The sequence below is a fragment of the Oreochromis niloticus genome, linkage group LG11, assembly GCF_001858045.2.
Source record: "Oreochromis niloticus isolate F11D_XX linkage group LG11, O_niloticus_UMD_NMBU, whole genome shotgun sequence".
Classification (NCBI taxonomy): domain Eukaryota; kingdom Metazoa; phylum Chordata; class Actinopteri; order Cichliformes; family Cichlidae; genus Oreochromis; species Oreochromis niloticus.
The window spans coordinates 11,774,421-11,799,140 of NC_031976.2; the positions used below are offsets into that span (position 1 = coordinate 11,774,421).

Here is a 24,720-nt window from a genome sequence, read left to right on the forward strand (position 1 = left end):
TTATGTTATAATGGGTCTGTTTATTTATTCGTTTTAGATGCACTGATTGCCATCGTCCTCACACACACTGTTGAAAACAGACATGCACACATTCACGCTCCAACACGCAGACACATTTGAAATAATCACACCCTCAGACATTCAGAACATGTTAAAAATCAGGAAGACATGAAACAATCAATATCAGTGGTACAAAGTTTACAACAACAGAACAATACCAACTACCCTAAACCAAGCCATAGTGTCAGAAAGTGCAGGAGGCCATGAGTCCCTGTTTGTAGGGCTAACAAAAACAGATCCAGGAGCAGCTTATGTATGCGATTAATACATTTATAGTGTGAATGTGAGTATTAAGAGACAAATGTGTCTCAATTGTTCAAGTGCAAAACTAAACAGGGAAAAATAAAGAAGACTTGTGATGCTGAACTTAGCAGAGGTTTGCAGGCCAGTTCCCCAATCAGGGACCGCACAGCAGGGCTTAAAAGTGCAACGGAAATATCAGAGGTAAACTTTACAAATGATGCATCGCTATCACCTTAATCAGAGTTTCTGGAAATTTCTGCCCCAAAATCGATTTGAATGTGGATGCATAACATATTATTTTCAACTTATTGTCTTTGAGCACATTGATTGGAGACATAAATACTAAGGTCCCGTGTTCAAGAAATTCTCGTATAAGACACTGCTCACACACATATTTACACGCACACTCAGATCAGTACCCTAAAACCACACAAATAGACGCAACAACTGTAAAACTAAACAAGGATCAAGTGCTTTCAAAGCTAGAATAAAGGAAAATCATTAACGGCATCGCTACAATATGAGTCTGTAGATATTTGGCATTGGTTTCATCACGGTTAAACTGGACTGTTTGACAAAGCAACACCAGGTTAGTAACCTTTCATTGGCTACAATTGTCTTTTTGACAATTATTCATTGGAGTTCAGTTAGTTTTCTAAATAATGTGATGAGCCAATGATTTTGGCTGGTGTGTTTATGAGGGTTAACACAGGAGGATTGGCAAAGATTATTTTCAGGCGATTAACGTGTATGTGTGAGATTAATGTGAAGTTCACGTGGAATTAAAAACCAAATTAACCATATGCTGATAAAACAAGACAACAATCAAAGCAGCTTTAAAAGCCTCGGCTGAAGACATGACTGTTACAGCTGTAGAGATGGCAGTGATTTATAAACAGCATCATTAAACAGTTCCCATTACTGAGCTTGAATCCTGCTGGTTATAGAAACACAAACAGTTACTGGCTGGTTACTGGTGGCTGATTTAGTGGCTAAACGATATGGATTAATTACTCACATCCTCCAGACACACTGTCAACCCTTCAAATCTGATCTGCTCTAACTCTCGTGCATGTATTTTTATTTTATGCTTCACTTTAAGACATCCACGTGGAACCACGAATCTAATCGATCTAAGCACGTTTCACAGGGTCTTCACTGAGGGCAGGGAAACAGCTCAGCGGTGGCTGAAGATTCAAAAGGTGAGGGGGAGGGTGGGGTCTTTAGTACACCAAAACCAAGATCACTAAACTGCAACTACCTTTAACGGAGATTTTCTGGAACTAAACTCCACATTCACTGACATCGTCATGAAATGCTGCCATGACTACACACACACACACTTTAGCTACCAACCACGCTCACGTGAACTAGTCATGTACTTCAAATGTGCAACTTTCACTTGCTCATGTATATTCAAAGAAACTATATTTATTCTAAAAAAGTTTTACTCAAGTTTAAATGTATTTTCATGTTCGCATTAGAAACTTCACATATAATATATCGATCGAGAGAACACAGTGTATCTCGTTGTCGCTGTCACACTGACAGAATGCTACAGATGAGGTCTATCTGTAAAGAGCAACACAGTCCTGGGTCACTAAAATACCGTTAAGAATCAAGTCTTCCTTCAAGTACCAGAGTAAAGGGTGAGAGGGGCTAAATTAAGACTATAAGAGCTAAATGCATCTGCATGTGTGTGTGTATGACTGAGTGTTTTTTGTTTTCATTGGCATGATCATGTGACCGTTTGGTTTCGTACTCCTCACTTCTTCCTCTTTGGTCCCTGTTCTGGTTTTAATGAAAGTCTGCAGTTAGTTTATTTGGATAATTTGAGAATGGCTGCACACTGGAACACTGAGTGCTGAATATTTTTAAAAAAAATTTTAAATTACTATCTATATTGATCGACCACTGATGTGTAAAGGAATTACTAGTATTTGTATGTAGGGGTGTGTGTGTCAGTGGAAGTGTCCCATGGCTTCAGCAGCCTTCACTCTCACAACAGGATCTGGATCTTGAAGCAGCATCACCAAACCTGTAAATGAACACACACAAATAATTAAAATCAGCAAACGAACAGAATGAGATCGGATTTTCGAAGGAAATGAAGGGATTTTTTTCACTTTACCTTTAGTGATGGTGCCCATGTTGAGGTGGGAGTGATGCTCCTCTTGAAGATTTCCCAGCATGAACCCTGGTGATAGATACATTATCATCACTTGGAGCAGGGCATGTAGATCACATGTCATCTGTAAACTATCATACTGTGACCTAACTGACACAAAGGCTGGTTTTCATTTGATACTTCACGCTTTTATTGATAGAACTTCAGTTTATAATACGGAGTGATCTTTTAAAGTGCAGTGATACCTATAAACATGGCAGCTCCTGCTCTGACCTCAGGCCAGTTACTCTTGAAGAATTGGATGACTGAAATGTGGTAGAAGTTCAGCATGCCAGGAAAGTCCTGAATCTACAACCCACAAAACACGCAACGAACATCACCAACAAGCATCTATGATGTGCTTCAATATTATCATTTATTCTAACTTTGTGGTGAGAAAAGCAAACATCAGGACAGAAAGCCGACAAAGCTCAACTCTGACTGTCTCTCAGCTCACCAGGTATTTTGTGAGGTCGTTGATGAATTCTCCGTAGTGCAAGCTCTTATCTTCATGTAGGTGGTTCTGAAACATGGCTGTGATCTGTTCTGATCCCACTACAGGAGCACACACTCGCATCGCATACTTACACGCCTAAACAAACAAACAAATCCACTTTTGCATGACAGCATGTAACAGTTCACCCTCTAGTACTAAAATGTATCTGCAATAATAGAGAAAGCTGCTGTCACAGTTTGTGTGTGCTTTCCAACTGTACCTTAACCACCTCTGGGTTTGGATCAACCAGGTGTAACAGCAGGCTGACCAGAACATTGTGGATCTGGTCTTTGAACACTTGCTCTCCTGAGCCAAATGTGGACAGGTTACCCATGAGATGGATGGAAGCACAGCGGATGTCATCGTTCTCCTGGTTGAGAGTCAGAAGCTGCACTTAGCATTTTATGTAGACAACTGGAGAAAGTGCGGTGGGATGTTGCCTGTTTCATCGTCTCATGTAGGTTGGAATGGGAAATTTCACTTTATTAGGCACACAGGTGTAGGCAGGTACTTACACTTTCCAAGAAAGGTTTAATCTTCATGAAGATGTAGACCGCGAGTAGGTGAACGTTTTTCTTGTCAAGGTGGACAAGAACTTTAGACAGGCCTGACATGGCCTCAAGTGTGATCAGTTTACCTGTTTTAGTTTTATATACAAAAAAGAGAGAGATCTGATTAATGACTGTACCATGTAAGCTTTAAGAAACACTGCAGTGGAATTAGATACAAATTTCATTAGTGTTACCTTTTTTCACTTGTAACTCTGCTGTTGACTTACCTGGATCATCTTTCTCCTCCATTCCTGAACTCATGGCTGCCAGCAGCTCCTTGGCATATTTATTCACCTGATAGGAAAGTTATACAGAGAAAGCTGTGAATGTCGTAACAGTTAGGGTGGGTGAGTGTGAGTGCTGTGAGTGTGTGTACTTTTTCAGGTGAGCCCACGGCTATGTTCCCCAGCCCTCGCACAGCCAACATGCGGACCGTGCAGCATGGATCCGATATCCTCTCCATCATGTTGTTCATTAACACATCTACTAACATCAGCTCTGTCACCACATGATGGTTCAACAGCTGGAGTCAGAAGATAAGACCGTGACAAAAGACATAAAATAAATAAAAAACATTATGTTATTGTTGTTCTCCTGCTGCTGGCCAATGAAGCTGCTAAAGATACTCATTTAGCAATTGTAATTTAGATATAACGATAAGAACTGGAGGCATGTAATCACTGGGTTTATCACCTCAGAAAAGAAAGCAGTGACAGTGATTCGCTGGCATTCATAGATATTGTTCAGTAATGGACACAGACACTCCACGATTGCAGGCAATCTGGGACCAGCATGCTTAGCCATCGCCCTAAGGACAAGGCAAACAAACGCTTGTTTACAAAGACACCACAGTACATTTAGAGCACATTTAAATTAACATTTTAACTCCTAATAAGACAGGGTTGGGATAAAATGCAAAACAAGGGCATAGTGTTTCCAGTGTACTGTTTTAAAAGAGATTTACAGCTTTACTAGTGTGCAACATGGAGATATCTGTACCTTGCTAGCAGTGTCACTCCTTTAACATGTGTACTGGCTTCCTTCACTGCATCCCAGGCGTTATCCTCATCCAGTTTTTTCATCACCTCATCTAACTGGGCTCGTGCTAACAAAATTCTCAGCGCTTCAGCTGCTACCCTGGAAGAGAAGAAAGGATTGGATCAAAAAGTTCACCCAGAGAAACACCTGACATTCTAACTTGACAGAAATTTTATTTATTTATTTATTTTATACATAAAAAGATGAGTACCCTGCTACGTGGATGGAGGCAGTGTGTTTTGAGTTGCTGTCCTTTGGTGCTGAGACTCCGACGCTCGCTCCCAGTCGCACAGTGAGGCAGGAGAAGAGTCGAGGGAACAGACTGACCGCTGGCTCCTGACTCTGACCGTTTAATAACAGCTCCTTGAGACCGCATGTCATCTGAATCACAAAAGTCACACAACATTCACACCCATCAATTATCTATAGTGAATTTACCAAGTTTAAAAACAGCACCAGAAACTAAACACATGCCAAATTCTTTTGTACCTGTTACTTTACAGACTTTCATGATATTACTTTGAACGTCAAGCACATGAGGGGTGTGCGTCCTGTGCACAACAATTGTGTCTCAATTTAAATTAGTGAGTCACTTGGTAACTTACAGCCAGTGGCTGATTGGTAGCCACCTTTGTTGTTCCTCCTCTCATAAATGACTCCTTCTTGTCTACGTAGGGTGCCATAATGCTAAGTTTCTCCATCACCATCTCCATGATCTGATTAGCTACAATGGGGTCTGCTCCCAAAGCCATCCACATCTCACTGATCCAGCTGCACAAACAAATACGCTTCATGTTCACACGTCCCAGAAAACATCTGTTACAGCTAAAATATGAGCAATTCTTTCTTATATTAAGACAAAAAAAACAGCTGGCATGTGGTCATGCTGAGGAAGAGCATTTAAAGGTTCTTTATACTTACTTGTCATAAGGAAGTGGTTGGTTGACTAGTGTATTGATAACAGTCTGTAGATGCTGAGAAGCCAGGATAAGTACTGTTTGTCCCACTGCCACTCTCACCTGAACATAATACAATAAAACAGTTATTCTTAGCAAAGTGCATATAAACCCCTGATAAACCGAGTGAGTTCATTAAGTACCTGCAAGAACACAAAGTAAGAGAGTTGTGAAGTAAACGGCTCATCATTGCAAAATAGGGCTCAAAGGTATTGTTCTAATTTACTCTTTATTTTAACATGGGCATAATAAGAAATCCTTTAAATTGTAAATTTTGATAATGCTCATTATATGAATAATTTAAGTGTGTGATATATGAATTGTGCATTCATGTTTGTCTTTACCTGGTCCTCTGTGATGCTCTGCAGACGCACATGCACCACCTCCAGCATCTCTGGGACCTACATACACACCAAACAGAAACAAACAAACGCTGTGTTTGGTGAGCCAACAGAACAGCAGCAGGTAAAGTGCGATCGTGGCTCAAGAGTTGGGAGTTCGCCTTGTAATCGGAAGGTTGCCAGTTCGAGCCCCAGCTTGGACAGTCTCGGTTGTTGTGTCCTTGGGCAAGACACTTCACCCGTTGCCTACTGGTGGTGGTCAGAGGGACCGGTGGCGCCAGTGTCCGGCAACCTCGCCTCTGTCAGTGCGCCCCAGGGTGGCTGTGGCTACAATGTAGCTTACCATCACCAGTGTGTGAATGTGTGGATGACTGGATGTGTAAAGCGCTTTGGGGTCCTTAGGGACTAAAGCGCTATACAAATACAGGCCATTTACCATTTTACTTCACTGCAAGACAGTAACAGTTAGGGTTGCAATCGTTGCAAGACAATGACTGTGAAACTGGTTACATTTAGCAGGACTTCTGATTTAATGTCATCTGCACGACCATCAAGATCGTTTTAGACAAACACAATCTAACTAAACCAGTAACAGTTGTACTTTCCATGTCCTCACTCATTGATTCAAAGATTTCTTGGCCCTTGGGTTGCAAAGCAGCCAATCTTGAGGTTTTTTTTGGGTGTTTTCCTTTTTCTTTTCTTTTTTTTTTTTTTAAATGTAATTTGAAACATCTGAGTGGTCTTTAAAAAAAAAACTTTCCCCTTCATTAGGAGTTTTCCTGATCAGTGTTTTTTATGAATACATGAACAAAGACTTTAACAAGGTTTAGAGATTTATAGTGCTGTGTTGCTGTTTTTTGCTGCCCTTGGGTCTTCTTCAACTCCCAAGACTGAGTGTTATCCCCTTTGATGTTTGAAGGACGCCTACTCCCAGGAGAGTAGCAGCAGTCTTAAATTTTATTCACTTGTAGACAATTAGTTCTTTTTGCGGGCTGAACAACATCCAGATCTTTAGAAGTGCTTGTTGCTTTGTTGTTGCTTTTCCCTGGTTGGTGGATCTCTCAAATGCCTCTTCTTAAGGTTCTGTGAAAGCTATCCCCAAAATTTGTCAGTAGGCAAATGCTGTATTTATTTATAAGGAAATGTCGGTGATTCCAGAGATTTTTCTTTTGCAACTTTATACCATATGCAATGACTGTACAGGCATAAGAAAATGCAACTAAGGGCAGTCCGTGTGTGTGTGTGTGTGTGTGTGTGTGTGTGTGTGTGTGTGTGTGTGTGTGTTACCATATCTTGTAGTCCACCTCCTCTGTTCTTGAGCAGAGTATTTAGAATGACAGTTGAAGCTCGGCAGCAGTTTGTCTGGCTGTCGACGAGCCCTTCAAACAGCATGAACACCAATGTCGTCAGCTGCTGCTGAGGCAGACGCTTACTCATCACCTGATTTCATGCAGGGAAAGATGCAGTTACACACACACACTGCATATCTACATTATGGTGGACAGAGTGTGACAGAAAATATGCATTACAACAGATAACTGTACAAACATATTGTTGAGTGTCATACTAAAAGATAAAAATCCACACTGGCAAGAAAACAAGTATTGAGCACGAGCAATAAAGCAGTTTGCAGATCTCCTGCGTGTACCTTGGTAAGGTCTGAGCAGGTCTTGTACAGAACTGAGTGGTCAGGGTTCTCCAGCCGATCCTTTAAAGACAGCAGAGAGTCCACAGATTCATCCTTATAATCCAAAGAGAATCCTGGGAACAAGGATAGAAACATTTTAATAAGTTTTACAGTGACAATAATTGTTCACAGTTCAACTCCAGATTATCCAACCCCTGCTCCTTTTATAAACTAATTACAAAATAAAAGACAGGGTCTCATCATTGCCTCTTTAACTTTCCCCACTTTATGACATGGTACTTCCTTAAAACAATATATAAAATGTCAAATCGTTACATGACTGTACCTTCATATCGAAGTTGTATATAAAGGAGCGTATGTATGCAGTCGACGGCAGCAGCGCGTACGGCAGGGACAGGGTCCGAACAGCGTGGAGACAGGCGGCCCAGCAGAGCTCCAAGGTTGTGGAAAGACACCATGTTCTACACAAAATTGTGAGTTGTTAAATGGTAATTACATGATTACCCATTGAATTATAAAAAAAAGATTTTGCCACCAATATATCTGCCCTTTGTTTGTGTGTGTACCTTGACGGTCAGGTTATCCAGGTAGTAAGCCAGTATGTGAGCTGTGGCTGTGATAGCTCTCTCCCTCTCGTGGTCCTGTCCAGAACTCAACCATGATTCAATGTGCTGCACAAGGAAGTCACATCAGGAAACGCAGGTTACATACACTACGATATGATACCGGCATGTTAAAGTTAATCATTAATGTATGGCAGTCTATAATACTCGAAGATTTTTAAAAACTTATTTCTGGAACTGGAGTAGTGAGCAGGACTGACAGAAACTAAAATTAAAAGCTGAGAAGGAGAGTGATTTGTATCATGCACTTAAAACCAGAAATAAATACTTCTCATAGCTGGATTTTTACTAGTGCTAGAATCACCAGACACCGCACGATACAATATTGTCACAATACTTCACTCACAATATAATATTATTGTACTTTTAACATTTTGCCACATACTGAATATTCCAATAACATATTTTGAAATTTATCACCTAAACTGAAAAATGTCTTAAAAGTTAAACTATTTCAGTATTTGTTTTACTCTATAAGACAAAGTTATTGCAGTTATTATTATTTCTGTGCTGTAAATGAGATCGTTAAGCAGACCCACACTGTCACTAAAACCTGCTGTCAATGCTGCCATAAGATGGAGTGTAAGGAGGCTGCTGTGACTGAGCCATTGGCTTGCTTTGGAGTAGGAGCTAGCTTTGTCAAGCTAAGTGTGTCCAGTGTTTCTCACTTGCATTAAACTGAGTCAACATTATGTCAGGATGATGGTGCATGAGTATTTGAATTTATTTAATAGAATATTGATATTTTGTTTCCCTGTATCGATACAATATCACCACTGTGATACTATTCTGTATTGATTTTATTCCCCATCTCCATTCTTCTACTGCTCGACCAAAAGTAGTAGTAAAGTAAAGTAGACCCTTAATCTTATGACAAAACTGACCTCATTTATCTTTAAAAAATTAAATAAATAAAATACTGAATAGCCAAGTGAAAACAAAGAGCATTTGCTGAAACAGCAGGCTTCACCTTAAAGACATTCTGTAAGCCGTCGGGTGTTGGATCTTTAGCCAATACGCTCTTCAGCAGCTCCTGCAGAGCAGCCAGTGTGTCTTTGTACAACGCCTGTAGAGACGCACCAGAGTATGTTGGACTGACAGCATTTAAAATATGCCACTTGGCTACAATGACAGACAAAGTTTGCTATAAAGATCAGAGGTGGTACAAACAAACTACAGCAGATCTCAGCCTGCCTCACTTCACCTTTCTCTGCTTGGGATCGAGCGGCTCCTCTTCTTTAGTTTTCTCTGGAGTGTGCGTCTCAGCTGGCAGAGAGAACACACTGTTGATACACACCTTTAGCAAGTCAAAGCTCTCATTCTCGCTCATCGGAGGGTCCAGTGGACTGAGGCATTAAGGTCAAGGATAAAACACTGGGAGATGACACAGCTTCAGTCACTGATGACTCATTTCACGTCAGCAAAGTGCTGCCTCGTATTTGTCTTCTGTTGACTTTCAGTTCTGTGGTTATCATTTAAGTCTGCAAAAGGAAGTCACTCCAAATCAAAGTTTTACAGTTAATTCAGTGCAAACAGTAAGATTAACTACTACAAACACTCATTTATAAGTAAGCGCTCTGTACATATATTCAGTAGCTGTTAGTCTCTATTATTAAGGGACTTTTAATTTCTCATATTACTTTGCAAAGTTCAGTTTCTTCACTGAAGTGAAGGATACATAAGGTTGGCACACGTGCTCATCACAAGCTGGCGTACTGGAGTCCTCAGTGCATCAGCTTGCTCTGCCTTAATGAAGTCCTGACCAGTGAAAAAAGTAAAAGACCAGAAAATGTCTGCTGTTCTTACTGTCTGCAGTTACCGTGTAACAAGAAGCTGGTGCTTAATTTCCACTGACCAGCATAACAGTAATGAGCTCCTGCTTGCGAGAGAAGATGTAGCCTTGTTTCTTCACACACTCGCTGATGGCTTTGGCTATGAGGCCAACACTCTGGATCAAACTCAGCTTCATAGTCAGGTCCTGTATTGGGGAAAACAGAGAAATGTGGGTGCACAAAATAAAGAAAGACAAATGACGCACAAAGACATATAAAAAAATAAAAAATAAAAACAAAAAAAAACAAAGAGAGAGAAAGTGATTCAGGTCAAGAGGCAGTCTCCGTTATCAAGAATGAACAAGATGCACTGCAAACCTGTTTTAGCAGAGACAATTCTATACATAGCTAAGTAAAAATAAACAATAAAATACATATAATAATAAATCAGTCAGCTAATTAATTAAATCAATCCAAAATTTATATTGCAGATTGATCCTCCATGCCTATGGATGGAAAGAAATGTGAGGTGATCAGTACAAAAACCATCTGCAAGCTCTGATCAGCAAGACATTATAAAAGGCGTTCACACAGCGTGCGAGTCACCGGTGAGTAATGTAACAGCAATCAACCTTTAAGCAAATAAGGCACAAAGAAAGAAAGAGTAGAGCTTATAGTGAAGAACACAGAAAGACGGACCTGAAGGTGTTATTTATGAATGTCACCCTGACTAAAACAATGCCGTAAACACAGCTGTTTTTTGCCCCAAATGATTATAATCATAAGACGAAATGTTAACAGCTTAACAGCACATACATAATGCAATATTGTCTTAAACCTGAATATTACTTAATAAGGACAAATGTAAGAGAGGTGGTCTGTTAGTTTCTTATCATCTGCTCTTCGTAGCTGAGAGCTGGCGACAAAAGATAAAAACATCTTTCAAGCTTTCCTGAAGTGAGTGTGTGAGATATTTTCAGTGATGCATCACTTTGAAGCTACCTTTCCCAGAGGTACACCACAGTCCCTTATTACAATAAGAAGTGATGCTCAATATGGTTTCTGACGGATCAACAACCAAATTTAGCTGGGATACATTTTAGTCTCATTGCTATTACGTGATAGTAAAGTTTTTGAACTGCATTTCAAAAATCAACATAGACTCCACCACCACACTGGAAACATGTTAGTGACTGATCATACATGAATGCCTTCAGAGGACAGTAAAGTCTGGTGCTCTAGCACTGTGAAGCTTCACATATATGCAGTGAAGTTGGGTTGAAGCATAACGAAGAGGCTGTTTTACTGCACAGTGCTCTCAAATTGAAGACTTTCATGTATGATTTTAGTGACAATATCACCAAAAGTATGCAGATTTTATGCAGAAACGTATTAAGAAAGGAGGGTGAGATCAAACTGAAGAAAGAGGAAATGTTAACTAGCAAGTATTAAAGACAAAGCTCCTGGATTCCTGTGACGATACCTTTGTCTCTACTTTAATCCCCAGAACCTGCATAAAGAAAAGGTGATAAGGAATGAGCTCACATACAAATACAGCCCTGATTCCTGCAGGATTCAGTCAAATAAAATATATTCATCAATAAGCAGTTTAAATTAATAGTTTCCTTGTTCACTGCCTGTAGCATCAGACCTGGATCTTAGCTCAGTTTGCTGGGGTTTTTTTTCCCCTTATGAACTGTCTGATCACCTAAGTCAGCAGTCCCCAACGTTTTGCACCACGTTTAATGTCAGACAATATTTTCACGGACCGGCCTTTAAGGTGTTGCGGATATATACAACAAAATAAAATGATACGACCAAGACAAAAACTGTGGTATTTTTGTAACTATAATAATAAACGCAAATTCACTGTGTAATTGTGTAACTTTATTAGCAGCGTGCTCCTGAAATGCACCAACAACATTGAGAGTAACATCCTCCTCTCTGCCCCTTAATGCTCTCTGGTCGCTATGGTAACGCGTAAATATTTCTTTCAAAATAATACACACAACCACAACACGGGAAAAGACCCAGGGAAACCGAGTTAACGATAGAAAACACTGAAAACCATAAATTTCACACCCAAACCTCAACTCTTGCGGCCCGTACAAGATGAATCACAGACCGGTACCGGTCCGTGGCCCGGGGGTTGGGGACCGCTGACCTAAGTGATGCAGGAGTCTGTGACACCCAGCAACACCATCTCAAACAATGGCAAACTACTAAATCACAAGACTATTTCTCATTAGTATCAACACCAAATTATATAAGGTGAGTAGTAGCAGTGTTTCCATACCTTAGTGTTGAAATGTTTACTGATGCAGCGGAGGATGTCCTGATCAATGCGGTTCAGAATCTTCTCTGGAGGGGCGTTCACAGCCACCTGACCGTAGCACAGGATTAATGTGCTTTTCACCTTCTCCACCTCGACATCATTACGCTCCTGAGGTTAGACAAGAAAGGATTAACTAGCTGTTTTTTTTAAAAAAAAAACTGTGCAATCAGTATTCATTTTGTTAACCAATAATTTTTGCCACACTTTTTCCTCCTGATAAAAACAAGCTGACAAGCAAATAAAAAATAATGCTCGAGGACAAAAACGATGACGGGATGTCTTGCCACTTTTTGTCAATGGAAAAAAAAATTGAGATGAAAATATTCTGGAGAGACGAGATCCAATCAGAACTATCTAAGATGTATAGATGGGTGGGACGAATTTGGAAGTTATCCAATCAAAAGTAATCTCTGATCGTAAACTAGCTTCCCGTTTCGACAAAATGCCAACATATGAGAGGAAGAGAAGAGTAGACATATGGACACATTTGATATTTCATGTCAAAGAAAATAAACAGTGTTGAGAAACTGTCACCGACATAACTTGACACTCTTTCACACTTTATAATGTAGCCAACGTCAGATTTGGTCTCATATCTTATGATACTTAGCTGACTAAAACTACAAGAATTTAGATGTCTAAATTATGACTAAAACCAAATGAGATTTTCTTTAAAAGACTGTGACCAAAACTAAATCAAAATTTGCTGTCTAAATGAACACTGCTCTACATAAAATAAACATAGGGAAACTTGTTATTTGCACATTTTCCATCGTACTTTGAGCAGGTTAAAGATGCTCGGGGACTTCTTGAAGGCATCCGATTTTCCAAACTCATCCAGCTTGGCCAGAGTTCCCTCCAAGTGGCTGTTTGCACACAGACCGACGCCCATCGCAACTCCCTGAGAGATGCAGATGGCGGGAATTTAAAGTCAGACTATAAACCTGTGCAACATCAAAAGTGACATGAGTTTTGTAGGAAAGAATATTGTCAGGTGACCGTTTCAGGTACCTCTCTTTCGACTGCATCATTGTGCCGAGCTGCGAGGAGAAGTTCATGCAACTGTTTTTTGACCAGCTCTTTATTGAAACAGTGCTGGAGAGTCACTCCTATACATCGATACAGGAAGCTCTAAAAAAAGGAAAAAAAAGGCTCATTATTATAAATGTCTAAGCAGCATTTTCATTTTCTCTCCCATAAGAGGAACATCTGGGATTACACTTATACTATACAAAATTTACTAGTTTAGTTTTGTTTATTTTCAATCTTCACCCTTGGTCAGGTTTAACTTTTCAACTTTCTGTATGCAATTAAAAAAAAATATAAATAAATATACATTTTATGTGTTCTGCTAAGCATTCATTATGTCTGCAGCAGATGACCAAATCAAATTATACCTTGCAATTGGATTTAAGAATGAAGAAATACTCGTGATTTTAAATATGATTCATAATACTACCATGAACGCTCTGACTTTGAAGAGACTGGCAAGAAATCGGCCCATTTAGAAGAAAACAACTTGGTGATTTGGGAGAGATGATGAACTTTTGGCATGAGCGCTCATTGCCAAAATATGCACAAGGAGTACCATGGGCATCATTTTAGTGCTAATGTGTGCTGTGTGAACTGTGGTCTCATATTTGTGATAGTAATCTTAGAATATTGCAGTTTTCTTCTCTTGGAAATTGCCAATTTTACTGTCAGAAATTCTGACTTTTTTCTTAGACTTATTACCACCCTTTACCCGCTCCATATTTTTCACTTTTAAATTAAGTTTGCTTTAAAGCCTTAGCAGCTCTGGATTGGTTGTTTAATAAAACTGTTACTGTTAAAAAGGTACCTACCTTCTCCTCTAAGGCGTTGTTATATGTAGGGAGATATCTGGTTGATTCAGCTGCCAACTGACATACCCACTTATCATCATCAAGTGCTGTCAGGGTTTTAGACAAGAGCTGTGGACAGTTTTAGCACCTTTAGGATGACTTTGATCAAATTAATTGACTTAAATGTTTTCTGACAAAGCAGGGATCATAACAGTCTAACGATATAAACAATCTGATAATGGTGACAACCATCATTCACTTTCATATTTTTGTTTTATTCAGCTGAAAAACACTAATGCTTTTGAAGAGGAAATATTCCAAAGCAGAGAAAAAAAAAAGAAAAAAGACACACACCTCCAGTAGCCTCTTGTCCCACTCCTTCTTATCCAGACTCTCTGCAGCTGACTCTGTTAAAACCAAAAACTATAGTCAGACAGCTCTAGCAGCAGCAGCATAGAGACTAATATTGTGCATGAGGATGACCTTCATGGTCATGATATACAGTACAGTATAATATAAATAAATGCATAAAATGATTACTGTATGTCCACATTTTCATACCCTCTAGTACTGTAAGCAGTGGAGGTATTTCTTTGTCCCAGACTGCCTCTGCATTGGGGTGAATGTTATTACTGAGGATTTGGAGGAGAGAGAGGGACGGAGCGCCATGATCTCTGTTACTGAATGGAAAAGCTGCATTCACCTACAAAAACAGACACCTGTCATTTATATCACAGATCACATAAAAGACAAACAATTGCAGTGAATCTGTACAACTTGATTATTGTTGTTATTGCTCCACGGTAGGAGGAGCTAGAGAAAAAAATATAACTACAAAGAATTTGGGATTAAAAGTCATAGTGAGTGAAACAAACGCACGCACGCACGCACACACACACACACACACACACACACACACACTCTGAGAGAGAGGATTTTAAAATAAAACTTAAATTTAGCTTTCACTCACAGTATGCATACAACACCCCATCATTAGATGCAGATCACACACGTATGTTACTGGGGATTAAATTAGCATAATAAATCCATGCCGGCCTTTTTTTTTTTTCTCTTAGATTTTATTACAAAAATGTTGTTCCAGCCAATCATTAGATGGGATGCTTGGAAAGCCTTTATTTTAGTACTGAAGATGCAAAAAGGAAATCAGGTTTGGCTGATGCTTCTATATTTGCTTACCAGCAGTCTGATCATCAGTGTTTGTGGAGACGGTAGATTGACTAAAGGACAGAGATGAGACATGTTTAACTTAAAGTGATCATTCAGAACAAGAACAAGAAGAGACGTAAGAACAAATTTCAATGCTTGTAAAGTTATTTATAATATTATTTTTTTCCACTTCCACACACAACATTTCAACACTGCTTTCCACACTTTATATAAAAAAAGTGTCTATAGCCACGTACCTTCCTGTGTAAAGTCGATTTTGAAGCTGGGCTCTTGGTTATTTTTCTTCTTGTTGCCCAGCACTATGAGACTTTTACAAAGAGGAGTAGTGGCATTGCTGTACTGTGAAGGGGTCAGATAATACAGCAACTTTGGCCACAGTACCTTCAAACAACAAAACACACATGTTAAATATCACGGCAAAGTTCCTAAATGTAACACTTTTTACTGACTAGTAGTACAAGTCAAATTTAACTGACCTATACAGGAAAGTTTCACACATGCACAGCATAAAATAAAGACATAAGAAACACCTGTTGCTAACAGTGCTTTCCTGTTCAACACATGTTAATATATATATATATATATACACAATATTTATCAGATCAGACTGGTAGAAATGGTACATACATCGGCTAGTCGTCCAACAGTGGTAGTGAGGAGATGAAGAGTGTTGTCACACATTGACCTGAGTGACTCGTTAGTTACCTCCTCTGGATCTGTAGGCCTCTGACTCCGCTGAAGACACACAGAAAAAGGCACAGGTAGTAATACATAGTTTACTTAAAAACATCTTCGCTGGACATTCTGTACAGCTCTTCCTTAATCTGGGGTGCTAAAGTCCTCAGGTTATCTGTGAGAGGACAGATGTTTCACGTCTGAAGAATCTGTCAATTTCAGCTCGATATAGTTCATTTACCTTATAGACTTTAAGATAAAGTATTAAAGCTCATTTATACTCTATGAATGTCTGGGCATTAATGGGCTTGTTTACATGTCATCATTAATTTTTGCACCTTAGATTTTAATCACATGGAAAACAGAAAATGATATTTGTTTTTACTGTTACCATTTTGTACATGGTGTACATATATACAACAAAAAGTCACCATACTAACACACACATACAGTACTGAAAATGCAACTGTAACAGAGAACTTCCACACAAATCAGAAAAAAGGAGAAATGAACAAAAAAGGAGTTGTACCTGATATGTGTCAGGTAAAGCACAGTGTTGAACTATGAATCGAACCAGTAACTCTCCTCCCTCTAACTCCAAGTAGCCGTGATGAGCCATGGCACTGATCACTTGGACCACACGCTTCTTCACCTGGGAAACAATGACATCATTGTCTAAACAACTAAAAGCTTAAGGAAAAGAGTAAAACACAAGAACAAGAATATATTCATCCATCTAACAGCATGATAGTCAAAAAATAAATAAATAAAAAGGTGTGTGTGTGTACATGTGTGTTACCTTGTTGCTGTGGTCAGCCATCGGCTGTCTGATGCTGGCCAGAATCAGCAGCTTCTTGCTCTCCATAGTAGAAGCTGTAATGCACAGGTACAAATTAAGGTAAAGTCTTGAATAATCAAATGAATCAACACTTATATGCACACATAGACATACATGAATAATATCACGTGATTTAGGTAAACTGAACAATTTGCTTCTTACTTGTCTTGAAATGTCTGTGTGCCGTAAAACAGGCAAGTGTGTGATCAGGGAATAGTGTGTGTCATGCTTGGGTCTGTTATTGTATTTCCTTACTGGAGGAGTTGATGAGGTGACGAAGGACAGCCAAGGAGCCCATTCTGCTTCTCTCATTACTGTTCTCCAACTTCTGAAGAACAAACATTACCAGGCGATCTGGGAAAGAGTTGGCTAGAGGGGGAGAATTAGAAGTAAAAAAAAAAAAAAAGAAATTAAAATGTGAAATGCATAAATTGACACATATGTAAAAATCAGGTCAAAAAAGGCTAGCAAAGCAAGACAGAGGAAGAGAGCAGTCCACAAACTGCCACAGTTAATGCAATTATCCTGTGGTGGAAACTGGGTCTAAAACACTAAAGCATGATCTCATTACTGCGCTTGTGACTCCCTAGAGCTAAAGCAGATAGAAAAGCTTGACGCAACCGGACAACATTCAGCTGTCACTTTGCACTCAACATCAACATAAGAAGACAATTAAATAAAGATGCAGTGTAAAATTAGTACCAATCAAACTGAAGCAGCGCAGGACCTCATTGTGGTTCTTGACAGTAGGAGGGTTACTGTAGTCAACAGGGGCAGACACCTGGTAGAAACAAGGGAAGAGCATCATGGTGTCTATTCTGGTGAGTTTTAGTAACATCAGGAAAATAACGGTAACTGTAGATTATATTATTTTAGATGTTATTAAAAATGGCTCACTATAACACCATTGTGCTACATGTCGCATTATTATAAATAATCTTAATATTTACTTTGTCACCGTTTGGATCAGTGACAGCCAGGAAATGTATATCTACCTAATACGAATGACAGCATTTGTATATTAAAAATGGGACTGATATAATTTTACATAACAAGGACAGATCTCTGCTCATAATCTACAAGTCAGTGTGCAAATCAAGCAGCTAAAGGCAATAAAACATTTGTATAAACGCTCTCCTGCAACTGTATCATATATAGGGAAGATGGTGTTCTCCTGCTGCTGAAGAATGGGAGAATATTAGAATGAGTTCATTTTTGCATGGACCAGTGTATTTTTGAAAACCATAATAAAAAAATTTACAGTCTGAGTAACACATGAGACACATGGTCTGTTTTTACAGCACAGAGTCACATGTGTTTATTGTGTTTGAAAAGCTTCACGTGCCACCACTTTCCCACTCTGGGTACACTTCTCAGCTGAAAATAAGAACTGAAAATGTTGTAGGAACACATTCTTAACAGCAGCAATGCTTTTAAGCACCGTTAAATATTGCATTTATAAAATGGAGGAAAAAAAATTACAAAAGGAACTCTAACCACTGTAACAGACACCGCTGCTGTAACATTATGCCATCACTCACGTAGCTGAGGTGAAATTTTGCAACACGCAGGCATCAGGCCAAGTGTCAGCTGAGTCACAAGGATGTGAAAATGTGTGACCTCAGTGACAGTTACTGTCGTTTGAGTCATCAAGTAAGAAAACCAGCACAGGTGAGCAACTCGCAAGAATTAACCCGGTCCATTCATTCACAGATTTGTGCTTTCAATACAATAAGTAGTTCTCACACCAAACAGAAATACTGAGACAATTCTTCTAACCATTTGTTTCTGATCACTACACTACACAATCAATGATACCAATTTATTACCATGCAAAGCAGCAAAGAAATGCACTTAAAGTGTACCTGTTGGTGCAGTGCAAAGAGCAGAGCTTCCAGTTGTGTCTCCAGCACCCTGCTGCCCATGTTAAAAGACGCATCGAGGACTTGGCACAGACTCTGTTTAGAAAAACAAAACAGGTACACACACGCAAAGGCTCAGACTCAGTTTAAGATACATTTCTACTTAAAGCCAGGACAGAGTTCAGAGATGCTCAGAGAGGGATGGTCCTCCATTTCCTTACCTAAATTATACTTTCTACAAAACCCCATAATAAACAATCCCTACACTGATGCATCACACTGTGCCCACCTTGCTAATGATGTAGTGCTCATTGTTTTTCTTGTACAGGGACAGGATGGCAGGAACAAGTCTGGGAATCTGTTCCTCCAGTTTATCGCTGGCCATCAGATGACACATTGATCCCACCGCCTCAGCCACTGTCAGCCTCAACTGGAAGACAAGCAGATAAAAAGAAAAGTCAGAATATGAGGTGATAGAGATGACAGAGATTAGGTGAGTACTTGGACATATTATGTGTAATAAGAATGACCTTAACATCAATAACCTGTGAATGAATAAATATTCGTTCCCAGAACAAGTCTCTTTCTGAGATAACTTAACTAAATGCTCTTCTAATAAACAGTTGTATCTTCCCAACTGTGCAACAAATGGTTTAATTGTTTGGCTCAATAACACGGATTAACATAGAGTCAGTACAAAAAGTAAAGTTGTCACTCTCTTCTAGTTGAGTTTTGTGACTGTTGTGTTACTTTGTGACTCTCTTTCGCTAACTAAAACAGATAGCACCTTCCAGAATAGTCAAAAAAAACATTTTTTGGGAATTTCCCAATAAAACAGAGTCTCTCCAGGATAGGAGAGTAAATTACACCAAGTGTTCTGTCTGTGTATTTCTACAAGCTGAGAAAATTAATTTAGCTTTTATTATTTATTTTTTTTATTTGTCATTGCAGCTTTGGATGGCTTACTTCTGCTTCCTTAATGATTCAGCTTCCTTCAACAATGCCTCAACCCATGACTTCTTGCAAAATGTAGGTGGTTTTTCGGTTGTATAGTCCATTGTATTTCATATCATCTTGTACGACCAACCTACCTTGGGCTCTCTGCTTTGTAACCAGTTATTGAAGAGGATTTCAAAAGCAGCATAGATGTCACTGGAGAATGTGTCTTTTCTGACTGAAGGGTCTGGAGCCTTGTCTAAGTTGGCCAGGTACTCCAAGATACTGTCGCTGAAATGAGACAGAGCTGCAGGGAGAGAAAAACAACAAAACAGGAAACAGAAAAGCCGTGTGACTGTAAAGAGCAGGGAAAGCAAACATGTGAACATCATGAAGCTGCACTTTTTGTTTGGTTTGTTCAGTCAAGATCTAAGAAGCCACCGGAAAGCAGGTCAGGTGGTTCTTACCAGAAGAGAAGACCCACTTCATGTTGTCCTGTTTTGCCATGCTCAGCATGGGTAACATGGTTCCCAGAATAGCATTCAGAAATGGCACCATGCCATAAACTAGAGAAGAGAACAGATTACACATTTATGGCATGCTTACATTTCCCTCTTCCTCTACAACAGCAGTGAGACATACATTGGCATTATTTTTTGCACTATGACACTAATTTTTATACACAGCAAAGGTACAGAGAAATCCTTAGTAAATCGCACAAAATGTTAATTTTCAGCCGCACTTTAAAGGCCCTTTAAAGACTGACAAACACTGTTTAAGTACCTGGCATGCTACTTTGGTAGCTGCCATACTTGGATCACAGACACTGAAGTTCAGGGCTTTAAATAAGTTTTACTAATCCATTAGAAAAGTACACATCAGCTCAGAAGTTTTGAAAAATATCTCACTTCTGGCAGTATGACTCCATACTTAGCGGAAAAAATGAGCCCTAATCATTTGTAACCACAACAGAGTGATCCTAAAAAACAGAGAGAAAGAAAAAAAAAAAAAAATGTTGTGGTGTTGTGCAAAATCTTTGTCCTGCAAGTGCTGTTACTGGACAGGTTTAACAGGTTCATCTTTTCTCAGCAACCGCTCAATTCCTTCCTTCTCAGCCAAAATCCTAACCTGGCCTGCATGTGGGCTTCCTTACAGACAGACTGCACATTTTTCCTTTCATGTGTGCCAGTAAAAACGTCCTTACCATTTGAATCAGAGAGGTTGGCTAGTGTTTGAACTACAAAGAAGTGAGGCAGGACCCCTGGCTGGAACTTGCTTAGTATCTCCTCCATGATGTCATTGATGTGCTTATTACCCACTGCGACCAAGATATTACTGGCTGCCTGCTGCCAGTCTGGGATGACCTCCTGAATCAACCATGATGGCAGAACAACAATAAAGAGGATGTTAGAAAGGGACTAAACGAAACTGTACGACTAAGACTTTTAAGGTATCTTAGTCAAAACTCAATCATGTCATGTCCACACTCTTAAAAAACACAAAAAATCATTAATTAAAAGTAAATATTCTACCTTTGTCAAAGGAGCTTAGAAAGAAAAGCATCTGGACTTCTTTAAGTTTCTTGAAGACATTACACCTCTCAGCTTCTTTAGCTCTAGAGAAGAAGAACTGAAGAAGCTTCTTGGATGAGAGGTGAAGGGTCCCCTTAAAGAAGTCCAGATGCTTTTCTTTCCAAGCTCCTTAGACTACGATGACCTGGGTGCCTGAGAACCTTCACGGACATAAATAATTTACCTTTGATCGAGTCATTTCATCTGAGGCCAGGGAGATAATACTCTTTATTCTGGAAGGACTGATCTCCTCTATCCTGCAGCCAACAATCAGCTCAATAGTCCGAAGAATCACAACTCTGTGGGTCACCACCAGCTACAGAAGAAAGATGAGATGAAGAAGACGAAGATATGAAGAGGCGAGATAAAAACATGAAAAAAAAAAGGAGGACCACAGGCTGGCTTGTGATGGAATAACATCAGTCACTATGCCAATAAGCTCTCCAACCACACAGAAATGAGCCTTCATTGTGACGTCAGTACAAGCGTAAAATCTGATGACTGCATCTCCCTAAGCTGTGTTACCTTGTTGTCAAAATCTGTCCACAGAAAAGCAGAGCTTCCAAAACAGCCTTTTTTTGTAGTTTCTGTTATAGTATATGTCTCCCTAACCACATTTTAGCATGATGATACTGACAGATTAATAAGCTGAAAACATTATCAGCCTCACTGACAAGATCATTAACATAGAGAAGAACAGGAACACAATGGAGTGAAACAGGAAATTAAAATGCTACAAGAGCAGTTAATCTGAAACATAACAGCATGACTCTGTTTTCTGCTGAATGTCAGGGACCGCCTTTAGAAAAGCAAAGAATATATCACTAAGAACATTTTACACCATCTAAATTAAAAAGAAGCCAACTAATGAACTGAATGAAGTCAGTGGCTACAACGGTATCAAAAGTCTCTACAGCTGTGTGCGGGAAAAAAATGCAGAAAAACAGGCTCAAAATAGATTTAACAGTCCATATTGCTTTTAAACATTAAACGACTTTGCAGTTGTTTTCTTAGTTACGTAATTATGGCTGACTTTCGTCTTCCTAAGGACTCTCACTATTCTGGGTTGTTACCTTAGGGTGTTTCAGGAGGTAGTCCTGACACATGGCCAACACTCGGTCTGGCTGCTGTTTTCCCAGAGTCAAAATAGACTTCCTGACTTGTTCCTGGACTTCTGAGTCTTTATCGGTGGCTGCATCAAGTAGAGCCAGGGTCACCTCTGAAAGGAAAACACAACCTCAGAAGCATATCGGAGCAGAAAAGGAGTAAACATAAGTGGATGGACAATATTTCAGAAACCTGAATCGACCAAAATCAAATACATGTGGCTTAGCCTTCAGTAGAGAAGGGAAGAGACTCACGTTCAACATCTGTCTCATCCATGTTGGACACCAAGGAGCTCTGGCTTCCTTGAGCCAGAGGCCAAAGATGGGTTGTTTCTCCTGGGATACAGATGGGCTAGAGCTACGGAAGACAGTATACAGTATTTACAGTTAATACTGTTCTTAATTGTGCCATTTTTTATTGGAAATAAACTGCTGTTTTGACTTGGGGGCAACCAAAATCATTTAATTCATTTAAAATATTAATATTACCATGCCAGTATGGATGTTCCTTTATCAAATATGTGCAGTAATGTATGCAAAAACATGACAACCAGGGGTTAAAGTGATTTGGAACTATCTGAAATAGCATCCCACCGCCTTCAGTTAATGATTAATTACATCTGATAGAGAGGTTAGTGCATGTTACTATTGGGTGAGTTGTGCTTGCTTCCAGTGATGGCATGGAGACACTTGCTCAATAATAAGAAAACAATGACATCGCATGGTTCATTTACACCTTAAACACATCCCTTTTTCCTTTTCATCCCTGTGATGCAATTAATGGTGCTGAATTAAATAAGGTTTCACGGTAGTCTGCATCTAGTTAGTGCCACAGAAGAGGTAAGAAGTGATTTTTAATGGGGAAGTATTGTAAAAAGTAACTTTAAAACAGCTCAACAAATGTCAACAAATGCACAAACTATTTCCGTGCAGTGTGTTGCAAAATGCATCCGTGAGCCAAATGCTCAGTTGCTTTTTTTCCCAGGGAGAGGAAAAAAATGTTAACATCCATCACTGACATATGGAGAAAGATGCCAGAAAGAGAGGAAAGGAGAGGAAGATGAGTTATTTATTTTTAAAGAATGGGATTTTCACATGCTGAGCAGTCTCTGAGTTTTAAATCAGATACTGGATTATGCATGATGTGTTGCTGAATTATGTTTTTGTCTAACATTTTGCAAATGTTTACATGAAAATATGGCATTAGGCAGTTTAATTCATGCTACACTGGTTAGTTTGCAGTTTACAGACATGTAGTATGTTGAACTGAATATGTCTTGGGTACTGCTACTGGGTTACATCAGTTTATATTTAAGGTGATTAAGTTGATGCTGATTAGACTCATTCACTGAATTCTACCTTTTACTGTCTTAACATCTGCTTATATCTTGTTGAATTCAGGTGGTTAAATCCATAAAGAGCAGGGAATATCGGAGTAGCATGGCAGTTCAGCTGATCACAATCTGCAGACAAAGAAACATCTACTGGACATCACAGAACACATTTTTATGTAACTTACTTCTAACTCACAGTAATTATTTGGCACTGCTGCAGCCAATCTTTGTGCCTTCACCTGCTAAATCTCAGTTTAACCTCTGATGACAGCAACTCATGTAGACACAGGGAACCTGCGGGAAGCTACCTGAGAGCAGATAGTTGATTGTGACCTCTGTGACAAGTTTACACTGAGACACATTAACACCTATTAATAAGTTTAAGGCTGTATTCAACCAAAAACTGCCACTATCCGGTCAATAGAACTTAACTTTTTATCAGTCCGCCACACCTGCTGTGCTAAAGGGTTAACATAACCATCTAAATCGTTGCTAGCTCGTTTAGTCATTTATTGTAGTTTTTACGTTGATTATACCATAGAGAACGATGACATTGCAAGCAAACACACCGTGTGGGCTAAGCTAAGTAGAGTGCCTGGAGTGAAGCCATTTATAGATGAGTGAACTGTTAAACTTTTAGCTTTTACCTGCTTTGGTGGTGATGCTGCTGTCGCAACCTACTGAGAGTCGTTAGTGTGCTAACCCTAGCAGCAGCAGCAGCTGCTACGGAAGAGCTACTAGCCTTCTTATTGAAGCAAAACAGCGGCCTTTCTAATAAGGCTAACTTACCAGCCGAGAGTCTGCCAAACAATAATCTCTCACCCCACAGTCAAGTCTTATCTTGGTTTAAAAAACAGGCTTGTGTATCCGTGTCACAGTTGACGTTAGCGCCTGACTAAAGATTGCAGGTGTAAACACGCCTGGTCATGTGCTTTCAGTCAGCAGGAACGCATCAGGCAGGGGGCGTGGCTAGCGTGCAGACCTGAAACACATAGAGCTGCTACCATCACTGCTACCGTGAGGTATCGAGACTTTGACTTGCTCAAGTGCGTCATCAAATTAGTATTTATTTCTGTTGGGTAAACTGGGTACCTCATCACAGTTTATTATTTTAGGTTTGTAAAAAACGGCTAAAAAAAGATAAAGTGGATGTGGAT

General features: G+C 39.5%; 1 protein-coding gene across 7 annotated transcripts; it reads right to left on the reverse strand.

The window, feature by feature from the left end:
• On the reverse strand, positions 1 to 24,519 carry mroh1 (maestro heat-like repeat family member 1). 7 transcript variants are annotated; one of them, XM_025911522.1, is made up of 47 exons: positions 24,353 to 24,519; positions 23,803 to 23,871; positions 23,589 to 23,692; positions 22,485 to 22,587; positions 22,197 to 22,342; positions 21,308 to 21,439; positions 20,757 to 20,919; positions 20,020 to 20,118; positions 19,708 to 19,859; positions 18,906 to 19,046; positions 18,620 to 18,712; positions 17,457 to 17,535; positions 17,010 to 17,123; positions 16,716 to 16,789; positions 16,446 to 16,568; positions 15,869 to 15,976; positions 15,478 to 15,622; positions 15,251 to 15,291; positions 14,615 to 14,756; positions 14,408 to 14,460; positions 14,075 to 14,182; positions 13,242 to 13,361; positions 13,009 to 13,131; positions 12,192 to 12,338; positions 11,379 to 11,405; positions 9,979 to 10,101; positions 9,802 to 9,881; positions 9,328 to 9,469; positions 9,094 to 9,189; positions 8,067 to 8,171; positions 7,826 to 7,961; positions 7,501 to 7,613; positions 7,140 to 7,292; positions 5,856 to 5,912; positions 5,477 to 5,574; positions 5,161 to 5,326; positions 4,767 to 4,936; positions 4,517 to 4,654; positions 4,211 to 4,325; positions 3,894 to 4,040; positions 3,745 to 3,811; positions 3,482 to 3,603; positions 3,187 to 3,336; positions 2,928 to 3,062; positions 2,677 to 2,779; positions 2,435 to 2,500; positions 1 to 2,341 (listed from the first exon to the last, which is right to left on the reverse strand). In XM_025911522.1, the coding sequence occupies exons 4-47, from the start codon at positions 22,504 to 22,506 to the stop codon at positions 2,265 to 2,267; spliced, it is 4,911 nt and encodes a 1,636-aa protein (XP_025767307.1). In that variant the 5' UTR covers positions 22,507 to 22,587; positions 23,589 to 23,692; positions 23,803 to 23,871; positions 24,353 to 24,519; the 3' UTR covers positions 1 to 2,264. The 7 variants fall into 7 exon arrangements, with proteins under 7 accessions (XP_025767307.1, XP_005450672.1, XP_025767308.1 ...); XM_005450615.4 differs by lacking the exon at positions 23,803 to 23,871; XM_025911523.1 differs by lacking the exon at positions 23,589 to 23,692 and having other exon boundaries at positions 23,760 to 23,871.
• Between the last annotated feature and the right edge of the window lie 201 nt (positions 24,520 to 24,720).

Excerpts from the sequence above, each read along its gene's own strand:
- mroh1 (XM_005450615.4), bottom strand. The coding sequence starts at position 22,506 with ATGGATGAGACAGATGTTGAAC. Across the intron at positions 18,713-18,905 it reads AGCACTACATCATTAGCAAG|AGTCTGTGCCAAGTCCTCGA; the intron begins GTGGGCACAGTG and ends TTTTCTAAACAG. Across the intron at positions 3,337-3,481 it reads TTAAACCTTTCTTGGAAAGT|GAGAACGATGACATCCGCTG; the intron begins GTAAGTACCTGC and ends ACTCTCAACCAG.